This window comes from Pelobates fuscus, chromosome 6 (assembly GCF_036172605.1).
Source record: "Pelobates fuscus isolate aPelFus1 chromosome 6, aPelFus1.pri, whole genome shotgun sequence".
NCBI lineage: Eukaryota > Metazoa > Chordata > Amphibia > Anura > Pelobatidae > Pelobates > Pelobates fuscus.
The window spans coordinates 36,496,961-36,522,669 of NC_086322.1; the positions used below are offsets into that span (position 1 = coordinate 36,496,961).

The 25,709-nt window shown below is 39.8% G+C and overlaps 1 protein-coding gene across 3 annotated transcripts in view; it reads left to right on the top strand.

Moving 5' to 3' along the window:
• The window catches only part of RNF24 (ring finger protein 24), a 103,237-nt gene that overhangs the window by 65,919 nt on the left and 11,609 nt on the right, over positions 1–25,709 (top strand). The window contains exons 1-3 of one of the 3 annotated variants that reach the window (XM_063457608.1): positions 13,802–13,953; positions 19,004–19,196; positions 23,322–23,364. In XM_063457608.1, the coding sequence (XP_063313678.1) occupies positions 13,938–13,953; positions 19,004–19,196; positions 23,322–23,364 (252 nt within the window). In that variant the 5' untranslated portion in view covers positions 13,802–13,937. Of the gene's footprint in view, positions 1–13,801; positions 13,954–19,003; positions 19,197–23,321; positions 23,365–25,709 lie in introns of those variants that run through there. The other 2 variants (XM_063457607.1, XM_063457609.1) reach the window with 2 other exon arrangements.

A 25,709-nucleotide genomic window follows, 5' to 3' on the forward strand; every position in this document is an offset into this window, starting at 1 on the left:
CTGAGAGGGTAGTGGATGCATGGAATAGCCTTCCAGCTGAAGTGGTAGAGGTTAACACAGTAAAGGAGTTTAAGCATGCGTGGGATAGGCATAAGGCTATCCTAACTATAAGATAAGGCCAGAGACTAATGAAAGTATTTAGAAAATTGGGCAGACTAGATGGGCCGAATGGTTCTTATCTGCCGTCACATTCTATGTTGTAATTGTTTGAGATTCATGAGAACCGAGTATCAGAGTGTTCTCATTTTCGTGTCAATATTGGCGTACCTACCACGGTACTGGAATGGGACACAGGGAGGGGAGAGAGATGGGGGATATGGGACACAGGAAGGGGAGGGGGGGGGAGAGAGAGGGAGAAATGGGACACCTGGGGGGGGGGGAGGTAGGAATGGGACACAGGGAGGGGGCTGGGAGGGAGGAGAGTATGGGAAATCTAGAGGGGCTGAGGGGAGTGGGAATGGGACAAATGGGGGGGCCTGGTCGCGGTATTGAGACACGGGGGGAAAGAGGGCGGGGGGAGAAATGAGGCATCAAGGAGGAGGGGCCCCAGAGATTAATTGCACCGAGGCCAGGTGGATTCTAGTTACGCCTCTGGTGGAGGACACTGTAGCCACACATTTTATTCACGTTTTATTAATGTGTACAAAACCCCACAATTATTTCTGGACAGTTTTCAACAAATAACCTCGGCCACTTTCTGTTGTAGTTTAAAAAAATTCAAATTGTTTTAGTATTTTTAGTGTAACATTCAGTGCCTGACTTTATCACTCTAATCGAACATTCTTAATTTTATCTGCCAGCAAAGGGATCAGCAGCTACAGTAACTGGTTCTCTTACAGGCTATTTTACCTTCTGTTGCCAAATATGAACTTAGTGGACATTTATTTGGGTGCTTTCCAAATCTTTCTAAGCCTGTGCCCTTTGAATACAGTAAGAACTGAAGCCCATCAAAAGCAATAAGCCGTTCATAACGTTTTCAATGAGAATTTAATTTCACTGTGCCTCTACTTTTAAAGCTGCAGGTCCATATGAGGTACAAAGTGGTATTTCATTTTCATACAACCCAACATTTGAAAAGGACAAAAAGGGACACTTTAATTTCAGAGGGACGGGGCTATTAGAACAAGAACAGTGTATCTTATTTACACAGACTGATCTATAAACACATTTATTGTTGTATAAAGACACATTACAATGAGTATTATTGCCGTGGAGCTCTGATATAGACTCAGACACACCAAGAATATTAGAAAAGAGAGACATTAGATAGAAAAGGAGAACCAAGGGATTTGGGGGCCAAAATAGGACTGTCCCTCCTAAATAAGGACACTTTATTAGTGGTAACCAGATATCTGAAGGATTAAAATTGCTACCAGACCATCTTGCCCTAGTGTCCATTTGGAAACTGAAAAATGATTTGAGTACCCTTTTAAAAATTCTATAACATAGCAATTATACATTTACATATATTATTCTAACCCTTTTTTTTTTTTTTCTTTTTTAATGCTTTAGTTTAACTTTAGTTTTTATAAAACTGAACATTTCAGCAAGTTCAGAAATTTGGTAAAGTTGTGGAACACCTAATTTTTTACGGTTTGCATTTTATAAGAGACTGTAAGGTGCCGTTAGCATAAGCTGTTTTTTTGCTAATATAAAATGTCCTTTTTTTTATACTATATATACTATGAACATACAGGACAGAGGTGGCAAGTGGTGTCCCTCAGGGGTCTGTTCTGGGACCCCTTCTATTTAACATGTTTATAAATGATCTTGAAGACAGCATTGAAAGTCATGTTTCAGTGTTTGCAGATGACACAAAACTCTGTAAAATAATACAATGTGAGCAAGATATTACTTTGCTGCAGAAGGATTTAGATAGACTGGAGGACTGGGCACTCAAATGGCAGATGAAATTTAATGTTGAAAAATGCAAAGTTATGCACTTCGGCGTAAAGAATACACAAGCAACGTATACCCTTAATGGAAGTGAATTAGGGATAACAACACACGAAAAGGACTTGGGAATTGTTATAGACAACAAACTATGCAACAATGTGCAATGTCAATCAGCAGTGGCCAAGGCCAGTATGGTATTGTCATGCATGAAAAAGGGCATTCATTCTCGGGACGAGAATATCATTTTGCCTCTCTATAAATCACTGGTAAGACCACATATTGAATATGCTGTGCAATTTTGGTCACCTGTTCTAAAGAAGGATATCATGGCACTAGAAAAAGTGCAGAGGCGGGCTACAAAATTAATAAAAGGAATGGAACATATCAGCTATGAAGAAAGGTTAACAAATTTAAACCTATTTAGTTTAGAAAAACGTCGCCTGAGAGGGGATATGATAACATTATACAAATATATTCGGGGCCAATACAAACCATTGTGTGGAAATCTATTCACAAACCGGACTTTACATAGGACACGAGGCCATGCGTTTAGACTGGAAGAAAGAAGATTTCGTCTAAGGCAAAGGAAAGGTTTTTTTACTGTAAGAACAATCAGGATGTGGAATTCTCTGCCTGAAGAAGCGGTTTTATCAGAGTCCATACAGATGTTCAAACAGCTACTAGATGCATACTTGCAAAGACAGAATATTCAAGGATATAATCTTTCAATGTAGGGTAATAACTGCTTGATTCAAGGATAAATCTGACTGCCATTCTGGGGTCAAGAAGGAATTTTTTGTCCTAGCTTGTTGCAAAATTGTGCTTCAAACTGGGTTTTTTTTTGTATTTTGTTTTTTTTTGCCTTTTGGATCAACAGCAAAAAACAGGTGTGAGGAAGGCTGAACTTGATGGACGCAAGTCTCTTTTCAGCTATCTAACTATGTAACTATGTATGTAACATGCTAATGGAACTTGTATGCGCTATTTATATTCATAAAAATATGAATTCCATATTTTAAATGTGATTAATCGTGCAGCTCACAGAACTGAATAAAAGTTTATGAATAAAGACCTCACAATGAAATTGGTATTTATTTCATAATAAAAATGGATCTGCTCAGGCATCCCTAATGCCTCATTTCCACTGAGCGGAACTGTTCAGGTCGGTACAGTTTGGAAGGGTTGGAATGGTCCAGCCTATTCAGGTGACCGCCAGGTGGCATGCGGGATTTAGACCAAATGTCTAGCGTGTCATTTGTTGTGAGCAAGTTTTCATGTCCGCCAATCAATGGATTGTATAGTGTGACGCTAGTAGCTCCACCCTAACTGTACCGTACTATTTCCTATGGACTTTGATCTGAAGGGGGCCTAGGAATTGTGCGGTTCGGGCTACTTTCAGGATGGAAACAATCAAAATAGCGTACCAGACCGAACCGACCCGAACCGTACCGCTCAGTGGAAACGAGGCATTATAGACCATTAAATCTGACTCTGGGACCGTGTCTAGTCCACTGTAAATGCATGGCTGATCTGTGAACAACCCCAGAATTTGCGCATTCATAACAATCAATGGGAAGCCAACATATATATATAAAAAAAAATATATATATATTTATTAACAACTTGTCATCTTGTGTCACAAATTTCAAAGCATTTCCCCAAGCATATTGTTTGACTGTTTGACTTGATTCTTTGCTGTTTGCTGTTGATGAATGTATCTGAACATCTACTTTATATATTGAGCATCTATCTCCAAAGAGTCCAATCATCTTCTGGCTATTTACTTCCTTATTAAGCTACTACTATGAGCATTTCTAGACACACACCCCAGTCCTCAAGTACCCCCTAACAGTCCAGGATTTAGAGATTACCCAGCTGTGTCTAAGATGTTTTTAGAAAGGAAAAAAAAAAAAAAACATCAGACACAACATGGCAATCCCTAAATCCTGGAATGTTGGGGGCTACTTGACGACTGAGTTGGGAACCCCTGCATTAGAGAATCTTCATATTGGCTCAGTATCATCACATCAGCCAGAAGCCTTCAATCAACATGTGAGTTTTCTAAAAAGAGGAACCAGCTGAAAAAAAATATAAAACTGAACTTATCAGTAATGCGAGAAGTGAATGATCTACCAGTTCTATATATAAAAAAAATAAGAATATTATTATTGGTATTTATGAAGCAATAACATATTCCCTCATCGCTGTAGAATCTTGGAAATTAGACCGTAAAGTGCAGACAAACAAATACAATGAATAGAGAACCCGTTGACATTTACAGTCCTTTTATACATATTACTAAGCTAGCTGGCATGTGAGCTTACAATTTTAAGGTTATTGTGGAGAAGGGAGCCTTAGTGGAGAAGGGAGCCTTAGAGCATTTGCACAGACTGATAAGGTGGGATGTGATTGAGGAGGTTAATGGGGAAGATGCCAAAAACCTGGAGAGGCGTGTTAAATTATCTGATTTCTCTTTAAATGACAATGTCACAATGTATATGCGTCTTGGTTTTCCCTAAATAAACGGAAAAATAGATTGAATGTAAAGTACCGTAGTTCTTAAATTAGTGAATAAATGTATATGGCAGGAATGGTGGATTGTGTGTTTACATATCCGCTACCATTAGGTTGCCCTGGTAAATTTTGATCAGACATTGAGTAATGCAATCTTTTACAATCGAAGCTATAAATCTGTGTAATGTGCATGACTGTTTTATGGACCAGAGACTGGGAGTGGAGTGATTTCTTAATATTCCCTAATTGCCTGTACTAATGAATGTCTGAAACGTTGTTTGGTTTTGTGATGTGGCACGTTTGTTGTTACAGTCATGACCTAGGTCAGGGGTTCCCAACCCAGTCATCAAGTACCCCCTACCAATCCGGGATATAGGGACTACCCTGTTGTCTCTAAAGTGCCCCCCTCCCCCCCTAAAAACACCTTGGACACAACAGGGTAATCCATAAATCCTGGACTGTTAGGGGGAGGGGGGGATACTTGAGGACTGGGTTGGGAATCACTGACCTAGGATGTCAAGAACTGCCCTTTTAATCAGACTAGATGCATACCCTCTAAGTGGCCAGATGCTGAAGACACAGTCCCTGTTCCTTACCCACAATTCTGTGCTTATAAGGGTTTCACAGGGAAGCAAAAACCCTGTAAAATATGTCTAAACTTGAGTAAATGTGTTTTATAAATGCTGAAAACTGTAAATATGTTCTGTTCTGTAAAGACATCACAATTCTGGACATCCTGGAACAAAATATATTCTTTTTAGAACATACAACCTGACGTTCACAGAAGAGGAGAGAGCACTCCTTGCTAGGACAGTAAGAGCCCAACGTGACACATGATAAAGGTTATTACAATACACTCTGTGTGTGTGTGTGTGTGTGTGTATATATATATATATATATATATATATATATATATATATATATATATATAAATAAAAAAAAAAAGAAAAAGAGACCTTGCACTCCAACTTACTTGATTGTAGACCCGGTGCTAGATTGCACTAAATAGATATAGCCAAAGAAAATCAGCACTCCCAGGATTTGTATCAAAAAATGAAAATAAATCTTTATTCCAACGGTCAACGTTTCAGTTCCGCTAGGGAACTTTCATCAGGACAGAATACACACATTTAAAAAATGGACATTGTTTAAATAAGGAAGGTAATCAGTGAAACTCACAGTTCAGATGTGCAGGGGGCTAATCATCCTTCCAAACGAGCGTCTGGGCGAGTGCAGGAGGCAAATGTCTCTCTATACGCGCGCTCAGGTTACTTCCTGGTTGCTCGCGTCCTCCATCACCATGGAGACGTCGGGCGCATGCGCAATAGGTATATCTGCTCTCACTGCAGTCACCCCTCGCTCGGAAGTTAGGATTTATGCATTGTAACAACTGAATTTGTGCATTGTATCATTGAAACACACAGTTCTGATGTGCAGGGGGCTAATCATCCTTCCAAACGAGCGTCTGGGCGAGTGTAGGAGGCAAATGTCTCTCAGATCGCGCACTCAGGTTACTTCCTGGTTGCTCGCGTCCTCCATCACCATGGAGACGTCGGGCACATGCGCAATAGGTATATCTGCTCTCGCTGCAGTCCCCCCTCGCTCTTTGTATGCAATTAACCAAATGAGTATATAACTTTGTCCGGCAGTTTGAGGGTTTTGAAACAATGTTTCAGTCGATATAATGCACAAATCCTAACTTCCGAGCGAGGGGGGACTGCAGCGAGAGCAGATATACCTATTGCGCATGTGCCCGACGTCTCCATGGTGATGGAGGACGCGAGCAACCAGGAAGTAACCTGAGTGCGCGATCTGAGAGACATTTGCCTCCTACACTCGCCCAGACGCTCGTTTGGAAGGATGATTAGCCCCCTGCACATCAGAACTGTGTGTTTCAATGATACAATGCACAAATTCAGTTGTTACAATGCATAAATCCTAACTTCCGAGCGAGGGGTGACTGCAGTGAGAGCAGATATACCTATTGCGCATGCGCCCGACGTCTCCATGGTGATGGAGGACGCGAGCAACCAGGAAGTAACCTGAGCGCGCGTATAGAGAGACATTTGCCTCCTGCACTCGCCCAGACGCTCGTTTGGAAGGATGATTAGCCCCCTGCACATCTGAACTGTGAGTTTCACTGATTACCTTCCTTATTTAAACAATGTCCATTTTTTAAATGTGTGTATTCTGTCCTGATGAAAGTTCCCTAGCGGAACTGAAACGTTGACCGTTGGAATAAAGATTTATTTTCATTTTTTGATACAAATCCTGGGAGTGCTGATTTTCTTTGGCTATATATATATATATATATATATATATATATATATATATAATCTCCATAAATTCATGCTTTAAACCGTCTGTTTTTGGTGTAATTCCCATTTAAATCAGCAGCTATTCTCTGATTGGTTACGGTACTTCCTGCTCTGGTGTATTCAGAAATTGTTCTAGACTCTAGAGTTAGAAAACAGAGCTGGCGGGAGTATCAAGCCAGGGGCAGATTACTACAAACACACTACATAACACGGAGTGCTGTTTGTTTCTATCCATGGTATATAAGCAGGCTTCCGCTGGCATTGACAGTGTGTTAATGGGAAGATACACTGACCCGGGTTATTTAATATTTAGTCCTTGGCCAATGAAAATTGTAAATACTGGTGCCTGTATGTTCTCTGGCTGCTTAGAACGCATGCAGTCATGCGATCCCCATCCTGCAGTGTTTGGTAAATACATGCAGTAATGAGTGTGTTTGTGTCATGACCTTCATGTCGGATTATGATAGCAGGGAAGGTTCTAACATTAACAGATTACTGGGCCCTGTTTACACTCGTTTCAGCTTTCAGCTCATCAGCTGGTCTTAAAGGTACGGTAAATCTGCAAACTTCTTCAGGAAACTTCTTCCCTACCACGCTAATAAGTAGGCAAAATACCTGCACGAAATCCTGCCTGGACTTTTTATTAATCTCAAAAATCTACATTATGGCACTTTAATTCCCCAAATGAATTGGCATAAGAATTCTCTGAAATGGCAACGTTTACATTGAAAAGCTTGCAGGGACAGCCTGTAGACACCAGAACCAATACATTGAACTGTAGTTGTTCTGGTGACCATAGTGTCCTCTTAACTGGAAATCCAAGGCCAAAATAGCCACTGACCCATGGCCCCTACAATGTATCCATGACTTTCTCAACCTTGTGGCATATTTTATAACCAAGAAAAAAGTTACAATTGTGAATGGTCAAACATTTAAAAATAGTTTTTACCTTTTTCTTTAGAATCCATATTTTTAAATGCATATCCAGGAAAGTAGCATATTTTCTTTTTAAAGTGGAACAAAGTTAATAGCCATATGTGTCATTTTTTTCTGGTTTTCTGTAAAGTGAATTCCATCCCAGATTGCATTGCCGAGTTAGGGATAGCATTGTTGTTCCGCTAATAGCTTTGTGCAGTACGTGCATTTTCTAGGTAATGTGTGAATGCACTGTGAAGAATGTGAATGTTGCGAGTGCAGTGTGTGAATGCAGGGTGTTCTGAGAGTGTGGAATGTATAGTGAGAATACATTGTGTAAGACACTGCACATTGCAGGGTATAGATTTTTCCTATTCTTTTTTTTTTTTTCGTTAAGATAACATTCAGTATTAGGAGTACGCATATAACTCTCATGTTTTATTTTCACAACACACAATAAGGCTGCCAAACTTTATAATCTCAAGTTTACCTTCCTCCTATTGTTTCCTCTTCTTTTCCTCTTTTAGAATCTTCTCTTCGTAATTTCTGATCTATTTCTCTGTAAAACATAAGACAATGTAAGGACTATATTGTGTTATGTATTTTCACCACACTTTGCAATCTTGACAAAGGGTAGAGCTTAAAGGAGCACTACAGTGCCAGGAAAACAAACTCGTTTTCCTGGCACTATAGGGTTACGAGGTCCCCCTCTCCCTCAGAGTCCCCCTCCTGCTGGGCTGAAGGGGTTAAAACCCCTTCAGCCACTTACCTTAATCTAGCACCGGGCTCCCTCGGCGCTGGTGACCTTTCCTCCCCCTGCTGACGTCAGCTTCGAATGTGCATGCGTGGCCCGAGCCGCACGTGCATTCAACCCCCCCCCCCCCCAGGAAAGCACTACTCAATGCTTTCCTATGGACGTCAGGGTGTCCTCAATGCGATTTTTGCCCACCGTCCCAGCCCTCCCCTGCCTAGTAGTCCCTACTTTGTCTTTTATGTTTTAAAGAGAATTGAAGAAATTAACAGATTTTGAAATAGAAAGAGAAGAGGAAACAATAAGAGAAAGGCAAGTTCGAGGTGACACGGCCACTTTAAATCCTTGAGATTATTTGGTTAAAACAATCAATCATTGAGAATCGTCCTCTTCTTTATGAGTAATGCTATCACATGAAGTACTGGATGTGACTTCTCAACTAGAGTAGGCAGGAGTTCTTGGATTAATGGGTTTATAGACTGATTTGGGCAGGGTGTGAGCATAGTTTATTCATGTTGGTTTCCTGGAACCTAGTATTATTTTTGCTACATAAGATTAGTTCGCCCTACCCACCAAGCAAACCACAGGCAGTGTGTTTTACAGCTACTTCTCTCCACCAGCCCATATTGACAACAATATGCACCAATATGAGCACCATAACTTCACGGGTGTGCCAGATCTGGTTACGCAGGTGGTGTCTTAAAGCAGCCATCTGCTGGATGCTAGGCATAGCTGTCCTAGACCAAAATACGGGCAATAAAACTGCAAATAGTAGGCAACTTTCTAGTTTGTCCACACTGTGGTACATGCAAGACTAAACCAGGAATTATAACCCTACTCCCTCCTTCAATGAAAATTTAAAAAACTTGTATTTTTAATCCTGGAGTAGTTAAAGCACCATTTAGATTAGCATTCCCTTTAAAAAGTGTTAACATCTCTCTAATGCAGTAGCTCTGCCTCCTGTAGATCTTCACTACTGATGAGCTCTTGGTCAATCCAATGCTACAAAATGGCAGTCTATGAGAGACACTCTCAGTGCTTCAAAATGGCAGTCTATGAGAGGCACTCTCAGTGCTTCAAAATGGCAGTCTATGAGAGGCACTCTCAGTGCTTCAAATTGGCAGTCTATGAGAGGCACTCTCAGTGCTTCAAAAGGGCAGTCTATGAGAGGCACTCTCAGTGCTTCAAAATGGCAGTCTATGAGAGACACTCTCCAATGCTTCAAAGTGTCAATCTATGAGAGGCACTCTCCAATGCTACAAAATGGCAATCTATGGTGGCAATCTATGAGAGGCACTCTCCAATGCTTCAAAATGACAATCGATGGCGGCAATCTATAGTGGCACTGCCAAGAGACCAAGAGGTAGACAGGCCGAAGTAGACAGACAGACAGAGACAAAAGCAGTAGAAATAAAGATGGATGGAGTGACTCATTCTCAGCTCTTCTCTATGCTAGTTTATGGCATTATAGTTTCACAGCATTCTAATCTATAGCTGATTTTTAAATGTTTTTTTTTCCCATTGAACGTTTAGCTACAACCTCTTTGAGGAAGTCATTGTGGCTCATTGCACAAGTTGCATCAGAATTACCAATATTTTTAAACAAAAATGTTTGTCAGAAGCCCAAGGTTTATGGACTGTCCCCTTTAATTTTCTCTGTAAAGCAATGTATTAAAATGTTAATAACTGCCAAAGTTACTAACGCCATCAAATCGGTCTTCATTTCTGTTCCTGTTTTCCATAATTAATACCGTTGCACTCCTTCAGAAATAATCCACTCAATTCTGTTTTTCTGATCAAATATGTGAGATCGTATTAAATATCTTTTAAAAAAAATATCTCCGCATTCCTTGTAACAATGTAATATTTTTATACTATAAGGAGGAAGTGGTTTATATTTCCTGCTATTATTACACTGCTAAACTATTTGGGCGCTTGGAGTGTGATTTATCGTCACTAAAGCATGATATCTTTGGAACATGTAATCTCATTAACACATTAGGGATAAAAGAATAGTTTTGCGAGGTCAGGTCCCGACTATGTATAGAAACGGATATGCTACCGTGTACACAAGCAGGCAAGGTACAAATGTATATTCTCATTACATGTATGTATGGTATTCTGACATCTTATTTATGGTCAGTGTGCAAGATGTAGCCCCTGTTAAAGTGAAGTTTGTGTTTATTTATTATTATTTTTTAAATCATGCCAACATAAAGTTAGAGCAATAAAACAGAGGAAGAATTTAAGCAGTTATAGTAAATGACTCAAAGTATAGCATAATGTAATGCAATCTATATATAAATAAAAAAAAAAAAAAAAAAACAACTTTGAGTGTACTGTGCACACTGCATATTACGTAAGTTTGTATTCCTCTTCTCCTCCATTCCTTGGATAACACCCAAATCTGAAAGATTACAAAAGTGTCAAATTATCACATTTTAGAAGTGTACTGTTTTGGTGTACAATTTCTCAAACATAACATTAGAAATGTAGCAACTGACCTCATTACATTGTGAGTGCCCAGTTAGTTTCACGAGTCAGTGGTGAGGTACGGCATTTCTCCGGCATGCATAATAATCCTGGCCTACTGGGCTAGCTCCTTCTACTGCGTCAACTCATGTAGAGAGGTGTGGGAGTTTCAAGTGACCATGCCACAATAATGCTAAATGGGGCATGGAATGGTGGGCATGAAGGCAACATTCTACTGTTTGTGCGTAATGTAGAATATATAAAGATGGTAAATGAGCTGAAAATGCCAAGTGAAGACCAACGTGAGGGTACAGAAACAAACCCTTTCAACTAGAGAGGCTAAAATCATATGTACAATCCAACATGGTACGAGGAACATTTTTTGGGTGGGATGGGGGGGGGTTGATTTTTTTTTTTTTTATATTTGTATATACCCCAGTCTATCTCAGAATGCTACAGATTCCTTTGTATTATGTGGCTAATTTCAAACCTGAATTTATCCTGTTTGTAGAGTTATGAATTAAATGGATAAAGGTATTTTACTTCATATACTCAGCAGTACATTCCAGTGCCAATGCTCTTTATACTATAAAAACATCAATATGGCTTCCAGAAATCGATGTGTTGAAATCATTTGCACACTCTGTATTGTGGGATGTTATGTGCATCGTTTATGGCAGGTGCTGTGTGCTCGGCCACTCACAGCAATGCGATGGCATGTATGAGTGGCGGCCACTAGAGGTTGTATCAGGTAGACGCATAAACGCTGCTTTTGCTCACAAAGAACAGTGAACTGCAGGGACATTTAGCTTTAGTGGTACCAGTGTCTATAGCAGGCATAGGCAACCTTCAGCACTCCAGATGTTTTGGACTGCACCTGCCATGATGCTTTGCCAGCATTATGGGGGATGTAGTCCACCACATCTGGTGTGCTGAAGGTTGCCCATCCCTGGTCTATAGTGTACCGTTTTATAAAAAAAAATACTAACATTGGTTTTAGATTTTTATGGAAGATTTGTGACAGTGAACGTGTTGTACTTTACTTGCAGTGATACAAGTATCTGCAGTTAAAGGGACAGACACTCTAACAAGAAAAAAATAATTTTTATTGATGAGGCTAATTGTGAAGACTTTTGATTTTCAATGTAGAAGCGTCTCTAAAAAATAAATGTGGAGTAGAAACACCATGTCACAGCTCAGAGAAACTTACAGCCATCTGTGTGTGGTCCTGTGCATTATGTTCTTATATCAGACGACCAAGTAGTCTTCACCAACAGAACTTTGCAGAAACGTGTCAGATTCTCAGTGGAGATGTGGCCATTGACACTTATCTATGGCCAGAGGTGGCGGCATCAGATAATTATTCCAGCATTGAAGGTTCAATCATTGTGTTCTGCGAGTGGTGCATGTGTGTGTGTGTGTGTGTGTTTCAGTGGATGTTCTTCATCTGATTTCAAAAGTTTCAAATGTCAGCCCTCGCGATGCCCTGAGATCCCCACTTATGGACTATAGATATAGGAAAAAAAGACCCTTAAATTTATCACCACTTTAAACATACCTCTGATTTAGAAAAATAGTATCTGTGAGCTGTCTCACATAGCAACTATCCTCACATGGCCTTCAGTGAAAATAAATATTTACCCTGCGCTCTTTTGAGTCTCTGGTTCTCTGAGATTGTTGGACAGCATTACGAAAACACAAATATACGAAGAGAAGAATAGAAGATATTTAATATAACTTTTTTTTCCCACATCCAAGTATTGTAGAGAATAGACAAGGAGAGTGCTAAATTTTAAGCCAAGATAGCGTAGCTGGAAATAGAATTACATTGTAGATTTATTTGTATTAATTCTTTTTATTTTTTACATTTTTTATATCTAGTTTGATGGGGAGGATATATTTCTTTAATTTCCTTTTCTAACATTGGGAGGTATGAAATCAGGAAGGGGGAGTCACCACTGACACATGTTACACTGGTGACACCCACAATGGACAAGCCCACCTGGGAATTGGCATCAAGAAAGCCAGCCTGAGAGACTACCAGTCTTCAGGACCAGAGAGCACAGCTGAAGTGCTTGCCCTGTGCTGCCCATTGACAGTTCTCTGGTGTCTCTGGATTCAGGACAAATAGGAACGACAGGACGACACCCCAAAACCAGTATTTTTCCACCAAAAGCGAGACAGTTGGGAGCCCTGGAACTTGGGTTTTATTGCCCTTATATCGGGGGGAGTTCAGCCTCTCTTCCTCTTGGAAGCTTCCACAGCGGGAAGTCTGACCCCCTAAAGACCTCTTATGTGAAACTGTGACCCTGTAATCCCGACCTAACTGGATTCCTCCATCTGGATGACTGAAAGGGCATAGTTTGCATATAGCTATTTCTGGGCACAGTGTGCCCTCTCTGGCAGCTGCTTGCTGGTGGTCTGGATTAGGTTCTGCCTCATTGTAGTTTTCTGCTGGGAGTTTTTAGACACCGCCATATTACAGGGAGAACTGGAAAACTCTTTGTGCTTATTTTTGTTTTCCCCATGATCATGGGATTCACTGATATCATTGGTAAAATAAGTGGCTGCAACTTTTAAAATGATTGCTTTATTGCTGGTTTTAAAATCATTTTCTCAATTAAAGGAACACGGATGTTGTGTTTTTTTTTTTTTCATGTTTTTTTTTGCTCTTCTTTCTGTTTCGTTTTACATCCAAATATGAATCTGCTTGCTTTTACTGTCTTTTTCAATGTTATCAAAGAAAGAATTTTTTTTTTATGTGATGGTTCCCCTTTAAGATACAAAGGGGAAGATACAAACACAAATAGCAGCATCGTGTGATCTAATAAACAGATGACATCACAGCTACATGCTGCATCTTGTGTTAGACTGATTTCATTTTTCATAAAATTCCCCTTTTTTCTTTTTATCTCTAATTGCCTGTCTCCACCCCTAAGGCAGTGAGTCAACCAGTCTGGCTAAGAGCCCAGTTCACATGTAAACAGACCCAGCAGAAGGAACTTGCAGCCAAACGCTGTAAGACATAATGCAATTCTTTCCGCCCGTACAGATCCATCTGCGAAGAAACAATGGAAACCACAGTGGGTATGTCTTAATGTCCCCCCTGAGCATAATGGAAATTCTTCTAATAACACAGTAGACCTGGTATTTTTGACTAAATTCTAATATTTCTTTTCTGGGAGTTGGGAAATTCCAGAGTCTTGGAAAGATCTCGGTCACTAAGGAATTCTTAAAAGTGAAAGTATTTTTAGAATTGAATTCTCAATGGGGCGATGAATCAGTAGTTTACGATTCTTCTTTAATGATTACAGTATTTTATGGTCCCCTTCTTTAGTAAGAGGAGCATACAGTATGATGTGTCTGTGAGAGCTTGTATCGCAGCGAGCGGAAGTGCATCCAGTGATAAAGTATGTAATGTTTAGTATTTCTTCGAATTTGGTTAGATTTAAATAGACGTTTTGTTATTTGTTTAAAATTGTATACATATACAAAGCATGTTTCGGAACAACTGCATTCCTGTAGTTAATACATGTGTGCGTGCACTCTGGATTTACATTGCTGATAGGATAAGTTAGATGTTGGGTTTAACTGTTGTATATAATTTGTAAGAACTAATTCGAAAGCCATTCTTGTTTGTTGTGTTTTATACAGTAATATCACTGGTTAAAAATATCTGTCTGTCTCTGCTGGTCACTTTGTCTGTCTCTGCCGGTCACTTTGTCTGTCTGTGCCTGTCACTTTGTCGCTTTCTATCAGTGACAGACTGACAACAATCAGGGACTTATGGATTTACAGCTGGGTAGCAATGTTTGACCACAAGTGAACTGTCTTTTTTGTTTGTCCTTCTGTCTCGCTGTGTGTGTGTGAGTGTGTGTGTGTGTGTGTGTGTGTGTGTGTGTGTGTGTGTGTGTGTGTGCGTATAGGAAAATAATGTAGAACATTGGTCTGTACCCTATGACAGGGGTAAGCATCCCTCGGCACTCCAGATGTTGTGGACTACATGTCCCCTGATACTTTGCTAGCATCATGGCTGTAATAGCATTATGGGAGATGTAGCCTGCATCATCAGGAGTGCCGACTGCAGCCTATCCCTGTCATAGGGTATGGTTACATGAGATGAAAGTCATGAGTAGCGTTATCTCCTCCGCATTGTTTTGTTGTGTATTCTTGTTTGAGATTTATACAAAGGGATTCTGATGGCAGTGTAGAAACATTTGTGTTTTTGAAGGAACACTCCAAACACCATAACCACTAGGGTGCCCTGGTGTCCTCCCATAGTTTTTAAAATAGGTTGGTGATTACTGGGTGCCCACCTTCTCCAATGTGAGTCAAAAGATATTGTATGAAGATTCTGTTTGCTCTCCTGAGCTTGGCATTGCCGTGCAGAGCCAGCTCATTGGCGGAGAGCTTCAGCCGATGATCTCAGCCAATGAGCAGGCTGGCTCAGAGCAGAGAACTTCCAGCGGTCAGTGGAGAAGGTGACTAGTGCTCTGCAAACCCCAAGTAAGTTCAAACCATTGTCTGTAGTGGTTATGGTGCTTTTAGTGTTTCTTTAAGAAATAATTTTCTCAAGTGTGGGTATTTGTTTTACCAGGTACATACACCTGTGATTGGTGCAGCCTATTTGAGATCTGTGAGAGGGGAGTTTGTTGATGACACTTAAAGGGTTACTGTATATTATTATATAACCCTGTTTTCACAATATGGTTTTTCTACTTTATAATGACTCATTGGGCGTTATTATTTTTTATGTTCACTATGTCCAACCTGCTTTTTCATGATAAAACATCTTGCATAAGTTAAAACTTACCTTGAATGCAGCTCTGGACGAGGTTCTCCTTGGTTGTTTCCACGCCCTCTCTGTCATCACACTGCGTCACTGAGGTCCAATGAAATGTATCTCGTGTGTTTTGATCTGGGATGAAGTGGGGGTGGGCAAAGGCTGTGCTGCAAATATACATATATTACAAAGGCAGGTTGTAGAAAATGCAGGGAGGTGGGAGGGAGTGCACCGAGGGACGGAGGGGACATTGAAGCTGTCTCTTGTAGGGTAGAATCTGATGACGACTGTTGCCAATGCACAGACGTAACAGAGTTCCTGACTTCATAAATAACCTGTGCTGGCGGTGCAACACACCCCTTGTGTAGATTATTACTGAAACTTTGCTCATGCAGATTCCTTCCTCCATGACCATTTCAAATAGCAGAAGTGGTCGTTGACGTGTGGTAGCCCTTTAATTGTGAAAACGTATATATATTTATTCCTTTCAGCAAATTAATTTTTTTTTTTTTGTAAATTCTTTATTATGACGAACAGGTGAGTACAGAAACACACGTATTCATACACCACAAACAGTGTATATACGGTAAGTCAGTTCGTAAATCAACATAAAAAATAAGCATTATTGTCTTCTGATCATCTAATATGCAGCAAGCGTCATATGGCTGTTAAACAACCAATAAAGCGTAGGCAATATGAGCAAATTAAACAATTGAACGAATATAGATAGATGCATCTTTAAAAGCTAAAACAGTTCCAGTAACATCAATAACCACTCAAGTAAAGCTACCCGTTCCGTGGCCCCTCCAGGTGACCCGGTATATAAACCTAATAGCCGAGAGAGTAGGTAATAGCTACAGTCACAGACCTGGTTAGATGTGACATATATGGCTGAGGGACCCTGCGCAACCCCAAGTGGGAGTGGTGTCGAAGACATGTAGGTATTTATTGGTGAGCTAAGTACATTGTGTAGCAGGCGAGATTGTGGGTTCCAAGCACATAAAATGCACCACTAAGGGTGTCACCCCCAAATCCGCATCCTAATCTGGGATCTCCTGAAGGTGAAACTTCCAGTAGTCACCCGTGTTACAGGAGTGGTTTGGGTGTGTCTGTCTACTTCAGTAGTCCGTCAGTCAGACGCCTGATGAGGTGCCTTGGAGTATCGTAGGGCGTATGTTATATTCCCTTCCTCTCGTCGGTCTAGTATGTCATACTTTGGAGTCATTGCTCAGTTCGGTCAGTTCCCTAGTCGTCCCTTTAGTCAGTTTTTGGTGATGGCACTGGAGCGCCTCCCTGGGATCTACTGCATAATTCGCCTATAGCTCACGCATCCTCACAGTCGGGTACCCCCGATCCGGCCTCCCCGAGCCAGTCCGAGCCGCCGCCACTGTGTCCCAGAAATAGGTCGCGTGGGGTTGAGTAGAAACCTTGTACGTTGTGGAAAAGAGAAAGAGGGGGGTGGGGGGGTGGGGGTGGGGGGGGCAGATGTGGGGGGGGAGGGGGGGGTGGGTTTATAGGTGGCACCACACGTCAGCGCACGCCCGGGCACTCCTGGACCGTGTAAAATGGTGTGCTTTATGGTCTCCCTGCTCCCGGTCGTGAGAGGTATACATACCACGGGGTCCAGGTTTCGACATGTTTGGTGCTCCTTCCTAGCAGTTCTGCATATCGCGCCTCGGCCGTGTGTATGTCCTCTACCCTCTGAAGCCAGTCCGTCACAGAGCAAATTAATTTTAAATGTATTCTCTATGTAATACTTTACAAGGAATTCATATCTAGTTATGGAATATCCTTTTAAAATAGAATTAACATACATTAAACACAGTACGATAACAGCGTATTTTGATATGAATTCTTCCAGCCAGGGTTAAAATAATGCAATAAACTTGTTATCTCTATAGTAACATGGTTATGGAATTGTACAGGTTTCTAAAAGGAGAACAGATGTAAAAGTACTAGAGGGACAGCTCCCAACACGTACAAATGGTTTCTGTATCTTTAAAGACTATTATCAAATGTGACATCTTATTGTTGTTGGGAACTTGCTGTGACATGTTCATCTAATGAAAGTGATAGTCGGAAAGGATCTGTGGGCACACAATGGCTTATTAGTTACAGTTTCACTGTCAGTCATCTGCATATAATTGGACCTTGGCAATAAAAGCTTAAATGAGCAAAAATATATAACACATGGGAAACGCATAGAGAATACAAAAACAGCTTTTAAACATTTTTTTATTAATGGGACACTCCATGACCCAAATTAAAAATAAATAAAAAAATCAGTTTAGTAGATATTCCCCAAATGCAAACTTGGATGCATACTTTCATTGGGGGTTGATATAAAACCTGCAGTTCTCTTGTCTGCAGCCTTTGCAAGCTCTTCTCTTCTAACCCCGCCCAGACTTTTTGTGACTGTCCAATCACAGACTTCCCAATGCAGCTCAATGAGAAGTCTTTGCAAGGCAGGTGCTGTAAGCAATTGCCTGTCTCTTGTGTTTAGCTCCATTAAGCTAACCGAATCAGGAAGTAACAGGACCTGTTGTCTGATTGACAGCCAGGGGGGTGTAACAAGGTTAATTTATAAAAGTGTACATTTCTGTTTAACTCTGCACTTTTTACAAAAAATAAAAAATAAAAAGAGGACACACTCTTAACATATAAAGCTTTTCAGTAAGCTAAAGTGCTTTAGGGGTCTGGAGTGAGCATTTAAAGTCACAGTCTAATAATGTATTTGTGATGCTTTTGCAAGTAGGTGCATTTGGCTCTGGGTTCATAGATTCAAAGTAGACATGATTATGGGATGGTAATCCCAAACACAAAATTAAAAGTAAAAATGATCTTAAAGCCAAGACCCCAATTAAAAGAGGGGACACCTTAACAGGAAGGTGACCAGAGGAGAGATTACTCTTAATGGAACACTATCTGCATCCAGACCAATTCATCTTCCCACTGTAGTTGAAAACCTTGCTGTTGCAGGAACATATTTAATTGTTTACTGCAAACGGGAGGGGGCAGAATATTACCAGGGACTGGGCAGCTATAGCTTTACATATACAGGTTTGTATTGCTAACGCTATAGTGTTTTTTTTTTTTTTTTTTGGTATAGGTTCTGTCTTATATTCTCTAAAGAACGTTTTATAAATAACAAAAAAAATAATAATTTTATCTTTTTTTTTACATTTCTTACTGTAGTTTCAGTCAGTTTATATGATATTGTTTCCAAAATGTTTATTGTTATTATGATACAATAGTCACACAACTCTAGCTGTATATGCTCCGCAGAAGCAATGTCATTGTCGAAACCTTTTGCTTACTGTAACTTTTTATTTTATTTATTTCTTTTCACTTCAGCTACTTTTTTTTTCTCTCTTGTTTTTTCACTTTTCTTTTACAGCCCACCCATGAGCCCAGACTTCCAGCATTACAGCTTCAGAATGCCTAACATTGGTTTCCAAAACCTTCCTCTCAACATCTACATCGTGGTGTTCGGCACTGCAATTTTCGTCTTCATCCTCAGTTTACTCTTTTGCTGCTACTTGATCAGGTATTGTATAACTTCATGAATTAGCATGCTAGTGAAACAGGAAAGCAAATGGGGAGAAGTAGCTCAGTGATGGCTGGTGGTGCATGATTGGACTTGCGTTGTATCCTAAAAAGTGCTGGTTATGTTTGCTTGTTTGTCTGATCTGTTAAATCAATGTTTGCAGGAAATCAGAGAATGTATAGTGTATCATCTCATACTATTCTGATTGGAAACTTTGACTCAACAATTTGACTCAACAACCCACCACCTTCATTCTAGAAGTTTAAAAAGGTCTGATGTCGCATTCTAGTAGAGTTTTTTTGTAACGGAATTACCTCCTGTGCATTTGTTAATAACAGCATTGGTAAACTGCTACATTGTTGAAAATTTCTGAAGAGTATCAGACACCCAGATGGTGCAAATCTGGTGGATTTCCCCAATTTCTGGTACGTTTCTTGAAGGTCTGAAGATACTGGGTGTCTGGGTGCCTCTAGCGTTTCTTTCACATGAGATTCTTATGAAGATATAAACCATCACTTGTCCATTTTGGGGGGGAAATAGAATTCTAAAATATTAAACTGTAGCCAACGTTCTGTTATTTGAGTACTCCCAAATTAGTGTTTCAGTTTCTATGGAAACCACTACCTCACTGAGGCTGGCAAATTTCCTATTCATTTGAGAAAATAATTGCATTTTTAGACATGGTCCTGCCAGCTCGTAACTTAACCAAGGAACACACAGCCATCCTCAATGGAAAACAAACAGACCAGCAGCGTCCAAACAGTGCGGTTTATTACAGAATTCACTTGTATTAAATTCATGGAGGGGATGTCTGCACTATTTGCAGTGTATTTGAGGATAACTAGGCCTAAATCAAATGTGACAAAAAACATTTTACCACACAAAGTGCGGCTTTAAAAAAAAAAAAAAAAAAAATGCATATGAGTATTAATTAATTTCAAAGAAAACCACAATGTCCAGGTTGTATAACCAAGTTGTGTGGTTTACGATGCAGAGTACATGACCTTGGTGGTGCATGTTAAGCAGTGTGTGCTACCATGATAATTAAATTGTTTTGAAGTGAATAATTTTACAGCTAGACAGGATGTTATGATTAGCTTATCATCATTACAACGTGCTTATACATGGATAACTGAGATACAGTCACTCCATCTCCTCCTAACTGAGAGGGTTCAATGGGTTCATGTACTAACTAAGGGAAGATTAGATAGCCAGCTTGATGAGTAATTGACTGCTGGAGATGAAAGATAGACATTAAATCAGTCCATTGTGGCATCCCTTTACCGGATTATAGTCATTGAGTGTAAAGAACACTCGTAAAGATAACGCAGAATGGTAAGTGGAGTTATGAAATGGAATTATGACTTGTGATGCGTCATCCATTGTTTACATAAAGACTGGAATAGCCTTTCTTGGCCTCGTTGTCCAAAGTGAAAGTCGTAAAGTCATTGGTCCTTCCCACCAGTCGAAGGTCGATTTAAGGCAGATCCTGGTGACCACTGGCTTTGTAGCTTGTTGGGTTCACTGAAATTATAGACCGAGCCTAACTTTCAAACCTTTCTCTTAACAAAACCTTACTTTGCAGATGTGATTGAGCAGTTCAAAAGCATTGCAGTGCTTTTTCCTTTCTTTATACAGGGTTCCAAAATAAATCTATCTATCTATCTATCTATCTATCATTGGATTAGCTGTATTAGTCCAGTAGACAAGATGCCAAAATACCAGTATGAAAGGATACCTTTTTTTTAATTGGACGAACATAATATTTAATCGACAAGCTTTCAAGAGTTTTCCTCTCTTCCTCAGGTCTGGGATCAGTATTTCTTCTCTTACCTGGGAAAGAGAGTAAAACTCTCAAAAGTTTGTCTTTGAAATATTATATTAGTCCAATAAAAAAGGTATCATTGTAATACTCTGGTATTGTGGCATAGCTATCTCCAATTTCTGTAGACATGCCTGGTATTTGAAAGCAGGTAGTAAGCATAATTAATGTAGAAAATTGTCCAGCACCTCAGGGTCTTTAAAATGATACTTGGCTTTTATTTTCCAAAAAAAAACTTGAAAAGATCCAGGAGTCTCGGACACTTTTCTACATTGATTATATATATTATATGTTTCTATGTTTCTATGACTGTCACATTGCAATAAACAGTTGAATATAACCTGAATCCTTCATTCTAAAAAGACAACAGGTAGGCAAACACTTCCACATGCAAATATAACTATACAAACATTTATTTAAGGTGAGTTAACAATATCTGCCAATATTAGCTGTGAAAGTGAAAGCTTTGAAACTCTGTTTCAATATTAGTTGGTTAGCTGTTTGTTTGGCTGATTCTACCAGTAGATACATTTGGGAGAGAGTTAATAACTCTGACTCCTCTGACTGCAAGCTTGTTTGAACAGGGCCCTCGGCACCTTCTGTTCCTCCACGTCCAACTTGTCTTGTTGCAACTGCTTGTTTTAGTCCACCCATTGTACAGCGCTGCAGACTTTTTTAGGGGCGCTTTATAAATAATAATAATAGTCTATTGCATAAAGTAAAACATTGCTTTTATCAAGAAGGTGTGTTGTTTTTGTTTGTTTTTTATTTTTTTTATCTTTAGTCCCCTCCCGAAGTCACATACTATTTAGGAAGCTAAATGAAATCCTCTAAAATAATGATTCATTATTAGATGATTATCTTTACTTCAAAGGACTAAAAAATGACCAATTCTATATTGTGATCTTACTAAAATTTTATTTTTATTTTAAAGCGAGCCTGTCTTTTTGGTTTTAAGTGATTTAATATAGTTACCACTCGTATAGCATCTAACACCATGTAAGAACAGGTGTCCTTAATAAAAAAATATCCTTTGTTATTTAAGCTTTTCAAAAATAGAAGAAATTCGAAGAAGCTTATTCACTGTAACATACCTCCCAAGTGTTCCTATTTATGCGGTACGTCCCTATTTTGGACCCAAATCCATGTGTCCCAATTTTCCGTCCTACTGTCCCTCTTTTTTTCTAGGAGCTCCATATGGTGTATTGCAGAGCTCCACAGCAATAATACTCCCAGGTTATGTGTCTTTAAATTACAATAAATAGGTTTAGAAATCAAAGAAAGTTACTTGTGCACCATCCCAAGTATGCACATTTAAATAACTAGAGATTTTTAAGTATCCTTCCTATTTTTCTAAACACTTACACACTTATTAACTCTTAATAGGGACACATGGAATGGGTAGCAGCACTGTAACATGCCCGTGTAAAGCAAATACAAACCCACACAATGAAGTTCTGCACTCAAACTCCCACTACTTCTGGGCGGCAGCAATGACTATAGTACATGTCTGCCCCAATGCATACGCTAAAAATCAAAGAAGAGAGTTCCTTGTGCACTATCCCAAATCTCTATGTACATTTAAATAACAAATGCAATTAAGAATATTGTTTTTGTTCTATATTACACTTTAGTTGTATAAACGGTTATTAGTAAGTCACCTAAAATTCTCAGAACAGCCCCTTGCTACACCTATAAAATTTAAAAGGTCCCCCTTTGTCTATTTGAAATGTTGGGAGGTATGCTGTAAAGGAGACTTTGTAAAGTTAAACATGTTTTGCATATTTATTAAAGGGGAACAATCACCTCCCAGGATTTTCATTATTGTATTTCCTTATTCCTATATTTAACAAATATGTACTTGTGAGGTGTTAAAAGTACAATTAGATATAGTAATCTACTCTCCTTTTCCTGCAACTGGGCGTCTCCATCTTGGCTCCCTGTCAATCATTGTTAAAAGCTCTTTCGTTTTCAGCTGGCCGTCAATCCCAACTGTTTTTATAGAAACACAAATGAAGAACAATTGTGATTCCTGGTACCTTGTTCCTGCCTGACCATCTGCATATTTTACGATATCCATATAATCTAGGGATATATATGACATAGCGAAATGCGTGGGTGACCATCTTTTGATTTGTCTATATAGGTGTTCTTACAGTAATGATAGTTTTTGGTTATGTTTAGAGATGTTGTCTGGATTGTTTAGATAATATAATATCAGTAGTGTTCTCTATGGTTTCTTTGGTATTAGTTCGGGGCATGTTTCAGAGTTCACACTTTTTCTTCTCTATATGATTATACAGGTTACGGCACCAGGCAAGAAAAGAACTTTATGCTTACAAACAGGTGAGTCTCTGAGATTCTGTGATGTGTAATGAATGTTCCGATGTCATTGGAGGGCAGCGCAGTTTAGGATATTTGAACTTTGTAGAAGCTGATTCTCAACTTCCCGGCTGCTTAAAAAGAACAACTCAAATCAAAGTGACTTTTTAAAACAGGCATCCCATACTTTACCCCCGAGGTATTGCTGAACATCATCTCCCGTTAGTATCTGCACATATATTGTATTTAATGAAATCTGGGATTTGTAAAGCCATCAAAACCTGGGGAGAGCAAAGTTTGAGATTCCTGCTTTAAAGTGACACTTAATAAACTGACTGCAAAAAGCATAATGTGGTGTTTATGCTGTTTGGTGGTTCTAAATTAAATTCCACTTTTATTTTGGTATCTTTATGTCAAAATCATGTGTCTTAATAATTAGCTAGTTTCACTTCCTCATTAGCTGTCCGAATGCATTGTCTGCTTAAGCCGTGTGATAGAATGGTATAAGCACTGTTTTGTAGCTGTATTGAGTAGTGTCAAATTATCCCAAGCTCTTCGGAGTGTCTGAATCACTGTTCATCGAATTGACACAGTCATTTAATTGGTGCTGCAAAGATTAATGCGAATTAGACTATGCCGTAAGATCCGCAGCTATTCAACATAGTTCAACACTTGAATAAATGATGAGAATTGAACTGTGTTTGTTAAAATATCTGAGCTGTAAGATTAGGCTTTGAGTATCTGGAATTATTTTTTATTTTGTAAAACTACTTGAAAACAGAATCCTGACAATTAGCTGTAATTATGGTGCCTGGAATGTCCCTAAAAGATCCTGATATGACCCCAATTTAATAAACAACATGATTAAATACCATAATTAATAACCCATGCCCCCCAAAACAAAACTCCTGGACTTATTATCAAATTTGCCTACCTGCAGTAATGGCCTCTTGCGTGTTTATTCATCAGTTTTTATATTAAAAAATCCAATAAAATACCCTAAATATCGTGGGTCCTCATATGCGCAAACCCAAATATCGATAGATATTCATCACCGGGCACCCTACTGCAACGCCATATACCGTTTTTTCAAACTACAAAGACAAAACAGCAAAAGCGCAGATCTGGGGCCGAATACCCGACTCCGAACCGTGGCTGGAGCGGACTCCTGGATGGCCTTACACTGCCTGGAGAACCAGCATTGGGCCTGATCCCATTGCAGCTATGGGACGGCGATCCCAACGACCACCTCCGGGAACAAAGGACACTGGTGAGCTGTTGCAGAGGCAGACCCTGCTCAAAATGTCAGAGCCGTAAGAGCAAGGCCACACACAGATATCCCCTCGTGGTCTGAACCGCCACGTAAATTCCCACAGATATCCCTGATGGCAAAGCCCCTTCCACCAAGGAAGATATCCGAAACCTGCTGGTGGATATTAAAAAAATTGCTGGCCGCAGATGTGACGATCCTAAAAGCTGACTTGCAGGGGGTCAATAACAGAGTCTAGGCCTCCGAGGGGTGCATTGCAGGGCTCAGACAAGAAGTCTCTTTCCTCAAAACATCACTACACACCATGCAGGCTCAACAACAGACCCTCTCCTTACACGATGCAGCTCTTGATGATCGGTCCAGGCGAAACAAAATAAAAATCAGTGGCACATCTGCTGACATCACACAGGGTGAGCTCCATCACTATGTGAGGCGCCTGGTGGCTTCCATATTCCCGCCAAGCCAAGCCAAAAAGTTGTTTGCAGTGTTTCATTGGGTTACCTGAGTGATGAGCATTACATAGTTACATAACTAAAAAGAGATGTGTCCATCAAGTTCAGCCTTTCTCACATCTGTTTTTTTGTTGATCCAAAAGGAGGCAGAAAAAAACCAAAACGTTTGAAGCGCTTCCAATATCTTGCAAAAAACTAGGAAAATCCTTTTTGCCACCAGAATCAGGGCCATCTTTAATATTGATTGCACCCTGGGCAAGCATTTGCTTGGCACCCCCAGATCACACCCTCCTCCCCAACCCAGTGGCGGAACTAATGTAGAGCATGCCCTGGTGCAAGAATTTTTTGGGGCCCCATTTAGCATAAGAGGAGAAAAGAAAGATCCCCATCTCACGTGCAACTCCCACGTTGCTATGCCAGCTGGGGATCTACCAATTAATGCAGGGTTGTATTTGTGAGAAGTGTTTGTGCATTTGAATGTAGGCATTTAGAGGTGCATGTAGAGGTGTACTTGTATGTACTGTTACCATTGGAATGCAGTGGTGTACTTGCGTGTAATGTTTGCGATTTAAATGCAGGGATGTGTGTTTGTATGTTGTGTTGGATTTTAAATACATGTGTGCTTTTGTGTGTAGAGTTGGTGTTTG